Genomic DNA, 9,827 nt, shown 5'->3' on the forward strand with positions numbered 1-9,827 from the left:
GGAGCCATTACGACCGTTACGACTTCTATTGTAGACCCCGCATTAAGCCTTGAACTGATTCTACATTGTGATCGCATCGCAGCGTCGCAAGCGTTGCAATCCAATCAGAGTCGAGCTAGCTTGACGTTGATTGGACCGCAACGTTTGCGACGCTGCGATGCGACTAAGGGTGGAGTCCCATGAGGTGTATTTATCGCGTATCGCATAACCGCGTAACCAATCAGAAGCGATCTGCTGTTATAGTTTCGCGTTTTACTGATTATTGATTGGTTATGCGCTTACGCGATACGCGGCAAACATGCCTGATGGGACTTCACCCTAACGTAGAACCAGCTTTGTGTCCACGATGCTAGAAATTGGTCCGAAATGCGTACGCAGTGGATTTTCAAACTCGATTTTCTCGAAAATTAAGCAGAAGACCGAAAAATTTTATTCTACACATTTTGTTTATTTTTTCATAAGGAATCACGTCATGCCCGTTTTTACATATTAGATCTGTTCGCGTTGCTTGCACTCGGCATCTTCACTTTCTCTCTTTTCCAAGGCCAAAATATATCTATCTCATTTTAAGTGCAAAAATATTTGGGGATTTCATGCAACGCGAACAGACCTATTATTCGGCCGACCCTGTATATCTAGTGATTTTAGCTTGCTTTAGTTGCAAGACGACCGTCATTTCCGTTTCCTTTTCCAGTGTGTTGTAGTTCGTTGCTGAGGTATGTAAAATCGTCGATTCGTTATTTCTACAATATCACTCTAAATGATCAATTTTTATTATTCATCTTCGATTTACGATGCTGCAGTTTTATATAAAAATAGTACAAAAGTTGTATTAGATAATTATTTTAAGCTATATCGAATATGAAATTATTGATATCATGTGCCTTCAGATAATCGAAAGTTCGTTAGCATCGGAACATGTGGCGTGTTAATTACATTATATTCTTTAATTAATAGCGAATTCGATCACTTACACTACACTAGATCAGTGCATACTAAAAACTGCTTTACATGAAATTAACAAAGTTAAATATAAAAGTATATAAATATTTTAACCAATTAACTGTCTACTAATGATATAGTCGCGTTATTTAACAAACTATATATGTATCATTTTATATATTGCAAAGTTAATTATATTGTATCACTACATTGAAATATTTTATATAAACCAGCTTTTAACATGCACCGATTCAGTGTAGTGCGAGTGATCGAATTCACTATAAGTATGCGGTAAATTTATGAGAAAAATACTTTTTTTAAAATTTGAGAGACATAAGACTTAGAAATGACTCGCTTGTGGAATTTTGAATATGTAGGAAAAATATATTTTGTATTTATTGTCCTAAAAATGTATTAATATCATTTTTTAATAGCAATTTTTTTTATATTATCTAAATTCAATCTTTAACTATTTCTAGTCCTTAAATTCCCATAAGGAATCCCTACCGCACTATTCAAGATGGGTAGGGAGGATAAAGCAACATGGAAGTCAAATTACTTCACTAAACTTGTTGTAAGTACTTCCTTTTGTATTCATTGTTTAGTTCTAATCTCATCGTATGTATAACCTAATAGCATATAAATTGCTTATAAATACAAATATGTAATTTATATACATGTGTATATATATATATTTTTTTTTATATAACTTATTTTTATATTTATAAAATGTATAATTTAAAAAATACTTATCAGAATAATTTTTGTTAAATATTAGCAACTATTAGACGATTTTCCTAAATGCTTCATTGTGGGTGCGGACAATGTTGGCTCAAAGCAAATGCAACAGATTCGTATGTCATTGCGTGGAAACGCAGTCGTACTGATGGGAAAAAATACTATGATGAGAAAAGCCATTCGTGGTCATATAGAACGCAATGCAGCATTAGAGAAATTACTACCTCACATTCGTGGTAATGTTGGATTTGTTTTCACCCGAGGTGATTTGATTGAAGTAAGGGACAAACTACTGGAAAATAAAGTACGTGCACCAGCCAGGGCAGGAGCCATTGCACCCTTAAGCGTTATCATTCCTGCACAAAACACAGGACTTGGTCCTGAGAAAACTTCTTTTTTCCAAGCTTTGAGTATACCAACTAAGATCTCTAAGGGTACCATTGAAATAATAGTAAGTACTTGCGAAATTCATATTTAATTCTATCAATCTTTCACATTCTGCATGGATATATGTAATAATTACTGGATATTATGTTTTATAGAATGATGTTCATATCCTCAAACCTGGTGATAAAGTAGGAGCTTCCGAAGCCACGCTTTTGAACATGCTGAATATCTCGCCCTTTTCTTATGGATTACTAGTTGAACAAGTATATGATTCTGGTACTATTTTTGCGCCTGAGATTTTGGACATCAAACCTGAAGATTTACGTGAAAAATTCATGGCAGGAGTCGCAAATTTAGCTTCAGTTTGCTTGATGATTGGTTATCCTACAGTCGCTAGCGCGCCACATAGTATTGTAAACGGCTTCAAGAACTTGCTAGCTGTCGCTGCTGTTACTGAGGTTGAATTTGCGGAAGCTACTACTATCAAGGAATACGTTAAGGTGTGATTTTATACATTATATCTCATAGTTTCTAATTATTCTTGTATGAATATAATGATGAAAACATTACGCGTCTAAGGATCTTGGTTCACGTATCAGAGCTAGAAATAGTTGAACCCATTGACACGTCAAGATTGTTGTTGAAATATCGCACAAAAGTGCAGTCTGAATTAAACTTAATGTAAATACTCTATACATAATTGGTCGAGAAATCGTATTTATTAAAAATAATGGAATTGTTTATAGGATCCAAGCAAGTTTGCTGTTGCTGCTGCTGCTGTAGCAACTCCAGCAGCTGCAGCTACCGACGCTCCTGCTGCAGAGAAGAAGGAAGAGAAGAAGGAAGAATCAGACTCAGAAGACGATGACATGGGTTTCGGATTATTCGACTAATGCATATGTACTCACATTATATATGCTTAAACGTCTATCTGAAACAACCTTTGTCAAACAAGAATCGATTCAAATTTTGGATCATTTTATAAATGCTTCTGAAAATAAAGTAAAATAAAATTGAAAGGATTTTAGCTTTATTTATCATCTTTGTATTTCTTAACAATATTAGAAGAATTTTTAGTAATAGTGATTTCGCGCGCACATGTTAATATATACAAATTGTATGCTCATAGTGTGGCATGGGCACAAAGAACTCCCAATCAAAGGAACAGGCAACAGAGAACGAGAATTTCCATCTCTTAGAAACCATATACTGTAAAATATAATTTCTGATAAATTTATTCTGAAATTCTTTTTCTCTGTTCCCTATTCCTTTGTGTGCACTTGTACAGTCCTTAGAGCCTTGTGGTGAATTCGATTACTCCCACTAGACTGCATCAGTACATATTAAAAACCGCTTTACATAAAATATCTCAATGCAGTGATACAATATAATCAACTTTGACAATGAAATGATACATGTATATTTTGTTAAATAACGTGACTATATCATTAGTAAATAGTTAAAAAATCGTTTAAAATATTTATATATAATACTTTTACATTTAACTTCGCTAATTTTTCATGTAAAGTAGCTTTTAGTATGCACTTATCTAGGCTACGTTCGGAAACAACATTCGAGTGCCCCCGCGTGTCATTTTATCCTTTTTATTCATCCAATGTTAAATAAGGATAAAATGATACATGGGGGACACCTGGGTGATGTTTCCGAACGCAATCCTAGTGTAGTGCAAGTGACCGAATTCACTATTAAAAAACACAATAGGTGCATCCAGAATCACGATCGCTCACTGAGCTCTTGCATCTGATTAGCATATTCCATTAGAGTTAGAAATATAGACCAAACAGGTACAAGAGCTCACTAAGCGCTCATTGAGCGGTCCTGCTTCTGGATGCACTTATTGAAGAGCACAGGAGAGAGAGAGAGAGAGAGAGAGAGAGAGAGAATAGGCCATTATAAATCAGGCTCAGGCTTGACCCTATCAGAAACTATATACTAGAATATACGGTTTCTGATAGGTTAAAATCTATTATTCTATTGCCTGTGCTACTCGTTGTGTTCAAGGCTTAATTCCTGAACACACCTTGCACTGCTTTGCAGCCATGATGGAATTCCATAAATTCCATCATGCTTGCTACATGCTTGTAGCCATGGTATTTTGATACAACGCGGATTTTTTAACCTGTACAGTCATTAACTTAACAATTAATATCTCGCTTTGCAGAGCAGAGCGATAAGGATCATTTATACTAGCCGTAATCTGTAAGAATTAACCAATAACAGTTAAATGAGAGGGAAATAATTGATTATGATATAAACAAAGTATAAATGATTTTATACCTTTTTCTATCAGATTCTTTCGTTTTGCACAAAAACGCACCAAATAAGCATAATTTTATCAATATTGGAGCTGAAGAGGATTAAACTAAATAATTACGAAATGAGTTTCAAGAAAATTAAAGAAGTTATTGAAGATGGAGATATTGTTATTTTATATTTAAATCCAAACAACATGCATCCTTTAGAAGTAAAGGAGAAAATTTCCAATAAAAAAGGCAAAATCATAGACAATGTGTTCAACACTGCATATGGTGCATTAAGAGTCGTATCACTCATTGGACAAAAATATGGTTCAAAAGTCGAGTTGACTCGAGGCTGGGCATATGTATTGCAGCCAACGCCAGAACTTTGGACGCTGACACTACCTCATAGAACTCAAATTATCTATAGTCCAGATATAAGTTTTATTATACATTTGATGGAACTTAGACCAGGAAGTATAATAATTGAAACAGGTATGTCACACATACATTATGCTGATACACACAATATTTATTGAAAGAAAACAGCTTTATTTTATTCATAATTAATTTTAGGTACTGGCAGCGGCTCTTTATCTCATGCATTAATTCGAACGATACGTCCAAGTGGCCATTTGTATACCTTTGATTTTCATGAACAACGTGTATCTATTGCTAGCACAGAATTTGAAAAACATGGTTTGAGTGATTTTGTAACTTTGAAAGAAAAGGATGTTTGCTTAGAAGGATTTGGAGAAGAATTAAAGCATAAAGTCGATGCAGTGTTTTTAGATCTTCCACATCCATGGTTAGCTGTAGAGCATGCTACAGTTGCTTTAAAAAAAGCAGGTGAAATTTTTTTTTAATTTAATTTTCTTTTATTTGTGAAGAATTTTAATTGATAAATATTCTAGGATCAGTATTTTAATATCTGCACAAAGATATATGTAATTTGAATAAATGTTGATACATATAAGCATATATGAAGATATAATAAATAAATGTATTACATAGAATTGGGTTACATTCATTATTATAATAATGCACGATATAAAATTTTTATCCAACAGGTGGAAAACTTTGTTTCTTTTCTCCTTGTATCGAACAAGTTCAACGTACTTGCACAAAACTAATTTGTGAAGGATTTATAGAATTACATACGTACGAATGTTTGCAAAGAGAAATGAACGTTCAGTACAAGCTTTTGCCAATATTAGATTTGGAATGTTTGAAACACAAGGTTGGTATATTTTATCATTACTAGTGAAAAATCTTTAATTGCATATGATACAAATAAATTAAAATAATATTTAATTACTATCTCATCTAAAACTATAGTATATTAATTATACCTATATAACTATAGTAAATATTATATTGACTTTCACGGATTAATATACAAAATATAGAATTTAACATACTTCTATAACTTTATAAAATTTTGTATTTTTAGTATATTTTCTTGTAAAATATTTTAATAGAGAGAAAAGATTTTAAGACATTGAATAAATTTCAAAAAGAATAACCTGAATAATATAAAAATGAAAAATTTAATTATTCTATTATAGCACACAACTGAAGATATTCACAAGAATAGAAAAGAAAAACAAGAAGAAAAACTTCTTACAGTTACTCAATCTCATTCATTACCTGGTCATACAGGCTTTATTACAATTGCTGTTCTACCCCCTACTTATGCACGCAAAAAAGAAATTCATTTACAGTGTAGAAATTCTGACAAATGAATAAACGACTGCACTAAGGTGCAATACGCATTTAAATAACGGTTAATTAAGGCTCCTGAGCAATTATATTTTATAACGCCTTTATATTTATTTATAATTCTCTTTATTTACAAATGTCATGCAAGAAACTTAAACAATTATTTCTTGCTTGTGACGTCACAATCCTATATGGCCACGGCGACTATTCAGGAGCCTTAACTGAAACTCGTAAATTAGTTTTGTTACCATCTCAAATAGAAACCCATTTTTTAAATTTACATTTCTATTGTATTAACAAATGTTTTTGTGAGAATATTGTGATAATGGTATCCTACAAATATTCTGTCAACTATAAATATAATGGCGATATAAAACTTAATGTAATGAAAACTGGAAACACTAAAAAGGTTTGATCATTTGCATACTTATTGTTTTATGTATCTGCCTTATTTGGATTCCAACTCAGATAATCAACTCGAGTCGCAGCCTGATACTCTTTCACTAAATATTCTACAACTTCTCGTGAATTGTCCAGTTCATCAAGATTCTCCTCGAACATTTTTTCTTTGCGGAATTGTTCCAAAAATGCTTCACGTTTACGCAATTTGTCATATTGTTGTAAGGCTCTATCAAACAACTGAAACACAGTTATCAATATTTAAAATCAAATATAGAATATTATATTATATTATATATTGTGCTGTGATATTAGACGATAAGTTTTGATAATTCAACAGCCAATACTCTTACCGATGATATGTTAGTATGATTAGCTAACATTAAACCAGAAACGCGATGTGTACTTTGTATATAAGGAGATTTTCGTGAAAGAGCTACTTGTATACTAGCAGGACCCCACGGAATAAACTGTGCGAGTTTTCGCTCTCTAATCCTTTGTAATGATTTGTGCACTTGGGTCGGATCCACCTCACCCTATTCAAAATACATTATATATTGAGCAATATATAATATTTCTTTTAATATAAGGAAACATAAATTAATAAATAAATTTCTTGAATAAGTGAATTTCTCTAACAAAAATATTACCTGAATTATATTTAAAATGGATATATAACAATGAGATGCATTTCTGTCTAATGCTGTAGAAACCATCATATTTTTCGGTTGTAGCAATCGTCGCATCACATCTAAGACAGATGTTTTTCTCACAGATGCACCCTGTTTCTCAATAATTTTCATGAATGTAGACATATGTTGTACAAAATACAAATATATTTAAATATCAAATGTGATTATTCTAATAATCTGAGCAGAAATATAATTTTTCTTTAAATAAAGATAAAAATCAAATAAAGGAAAAAATATTTGATTTTCTCTGATATTAGTTTTTTGCAAATGCATCAATCTACAAAATTATAATATGCAATTACACATTTTTAGATAGAATTAATTTTTGTCCAAGTTCATATCATTTCATATATAAAAGTATTAATTATTAAATATTGTTATATATTATACAATGAATACCTATCTCAAATATTTTATATTTCATATTATATTCTGACAAAATATGAAATAAGTAATAATTAAATCATCAGATACCTCTTGATCCGTTGTAAGTGGAGTATATCCAGTCATTAGAAAATGCAAGCGAGGAGTTGGTATAAGTGGTGCAATCAAACCAACCAAATCATTGTTCATATACGAAGGATATCTCAAAGTGGTGGTACTAACAGACATTATTGTTGAAACAAGCTTATTAATTTGTGTGAAGCTGGGATTCTGGATATGCAATCTGTCTGAAGCAATTCTATTCAAAGCAGTATTATCCAAAACTACCACACAGTCTGCACATTGAGTCAGCCTTTTCAATGTTAACAATGAATTATATGGTTGTACTACGACATCGCTGTAACAAAAATGCTATGTCTATGTATACACATATATATATATATATGTCTGTATATGTATATAGAATGTAACAGAGCGACCATATCAGACTTGTATTTCGAAAAATGTATATAAATATATAAATGTATGTATATCTATATATTATACAAAGAATTTTTAAACAAATAAATATTTACCTTATTTCATCTTGATTTGGAAAAACACTGTATGTCTCAATCAATTTTTTGGGAAATCTATCAGCAAGAGATTCTAACATAAAAGATCCCATGCCAGAACCTGTACCTCCCGCTATAGAATGGCACAAAACAAAACCCTACACAAATTCCATGATTCTTAAAACAATTATATTTAAAAATATGAAGAATATTTTTATATTATAGACATCAAATTAGGATTCCACATATTACTAGAGTACTAAAATACAAGAATAATAGTTACTTCTAAGCTGTCACTACCATCAGCTTCTCTATCCAAAATATCAAAGATTTCTTCCTGTAATTTTTCACCCTGATGATATCCAGATGCCCAGTTATTTCCAGCACCACCACCATGTTTTGACAAGTAGATATTTTCAGGATTATACAGCTTATAACAAAATGAAAAATTTTAACTTTAATGTCAAATGATATAAAACACTATATATACATATATTTATATATATCTATTACCTTTGAGTATGGAGAATTCATAATAGTATGAATTACTCTTGGCTCCAAATCCAATAATACAGCTCGTGGTATGTAGTGTTCATCATCTGACTGATAAAAAAAGACATCCTTTCTATCCATTCCCTCTGTTGCATAATCTTCTAAAATTCCTTCTGGATTAATTCCATGTTCTGCACATAACCTTTTCCAAAATTCAAATCCAACTGCAAAAATAAACAAAATATGTAAATGTACAAATACATATGTTACAAGTGTAAAAGACTTTGCACAAAAAGCTACATAATGTTTTGAAGATCTGATCGTTTACAGGTCTTTTTCCTTAATTGTTTGATTTATTCATGTAAGGATCTAGATGAACTTAACAAAATGTTTTAAGTTTCGTAAAACTCTGACTTTGATAGCCATTCTACAATGTGCTCTTTGTTTCCTATTTCTTGCTGTTTGTCTCTTGCCTTTTGGTCAGAAAGGCAAGAGACAAATGACAAGAAACAGGAAACAAAGAATACATTGTAAAATGGCTATGCTTATCTAAAATTGCCAAAGTTAAAAAACCATACAGTTATTAAACTTATGTTACTTTTATGCCACTATTTGAATTTATATTATACTTCAAAACTTATATTTAAAAATTAATAGTAGCATCATCTGTTACAAAATAAAATGTAACTATTTACTTTGATTGCCACATTGACCAAGTTGCAGAGTTATCATTTCACACGGCATTTTAATATTTGAATAAAATATTTTTCGTCGAGAGAATTTAAGAAAAGGAATTCACAGTCTTCTTCTTCTTCTTCTTAATCCCCTTTTTGGTTTTCCGATTCAAAATGAAGGATCACAGTATCATGCGTAGATTTTGGATCAAAGATCCAATTCACGGCCGGCGAATCTATAAACAAGCTGCGTTGCGATATACAAAAATGTGTTCGACAAAAACACAGATCGCAGCCATGATATAAAGGTTCATTCACATGCAAGCGTCAAGCATCAAGTAGCGGAAGTAGCAACCAATCAGCTGGGTGATATGGGCAGTGGTGTAAAAAATATTTTTAGTCGATGAATTTTGCTTTGTATTATCGGAATCCTGTTTTCTGATTGGATGCAAAGCGTCGTACGACGAAAATCGAATGCAGTGTGAATCCAGCAATATGCTCGTATTCTTATGCCCGTCCTATTCATAGGATGGAATCCATAATGGCCATTCTACAATAAGCCATTACCCCGGATCTACAATAGAG

The 9,827-nt window shown here is 31.8% G+C and overlaps 3 protein-coding genes across 4 annotated transcripts; 2 read left to right on the plus strand and 1 right to left on the minus strand.

The window, feature by feature from the left end:
- Window positions 1-673: 673 nt before the first annotated feature.
- RpLP0 (ribosomal protein LP0) lies at window positions 674-3,086 on the plus strand. Its single transcript, XM_018446022.1, has 5 exons — window positions 674-716; window positions 1,422-1,516; window positions 1,721-2,131; window positions 2,223-2,567; window positions 2,814-3,086. The coding sequence occupies exons 2-5, from the start codon at window positions 1,463-1,465 to the stop codon at window positions 2,958-2,960; spliced, it is 957 nt and encodes a 318-aa protein (XP_018301524.1). The 5' UTR covers window positions 674-716; window positions 1,422-1,462; the 3' UTR covers window positions 2,961-3,086.
- Window positions 3,087-4,186: 1,100 nt separating this feature from the next.
- Window positions 4,187-6,330, plus strand: Trmt61 (tRNA methyltransferase 61). Its single transcript, XM_018446030.1, has 5 exons — window positions 4,187-4,287; window positions 4,379-4,820; window positions 4,902-5,174; window positions 5,396-5,565; window positions 5,894-6,330. Exons 2-5 carry the CDS (start codon window positions 4,466-4,468, stop codon window positions 6,068-6,070), a joined length of 975 nt encoding a protein of 324 aa, XP_018301532.1. The 5' UTR covers window positions 4,187-4,287; window positions 4,379-4,465; the 3' UTR covers window positions 6,071-6,330.
- On the minus strand, window positions 6,241-9,469 carry LOC108721476 (tubulin gamma-1 chain). Of its 2 annotated transcripts, XM_018446029.1 has the most exons (9): window positions 9,264-9,469; window positions 8,590-8,792; window positions 8,360-8,506; window positions 8,098-8,234; window positions 7,613-7,919; window positions 7,097-7,228; window positions 6,800-6,982; window positions 6,475-6,686; window positions 6,241-6,268 (listed from the first exon to the last, which is right to left on the minus strand). In XM_018446029.1, exons 1-8 carry the CDS (start codon window positions 9,310-9,312, stop codon window positions 6,483-6,485), a joined length of 1,362 nt encoding a protein of 453 aa, XP_018301531.1. In that variant the 5' UTR covers window positions 9,313-9,469; the 3' UTR covers window positions 6,241-6,268; window positions 6,475-6,482. The 2 variants fall into 2 exon arrangements, with proteins under 2 accessions (XP_018301531.1, XP_018301530.1); XM_018446028.1 differs by lacking the exon at window positions 6,241-6,268 and having other exon boundaries at window positions 6,323-6,686.
- Window positions 9,470-9,827: the final 358 nt, after the last annotated feature.

This window comes from Mycetomoellerius zeteki, unplaced genomic scaffold (assembly GCF_001594055.1).
Source record: "Mycetomoellerius zeteki isolate Tzet28-1 unplaced genomic scaffold, Tzet1.0 scaffold174, whole genome shotgun sequence".
NCBI lineage: Eukaryota > Metazoa > Arthropoda > Insecta > Hymenoptera > Formicidae > Mycetomoellerius > Mycetomoellerius zeteki.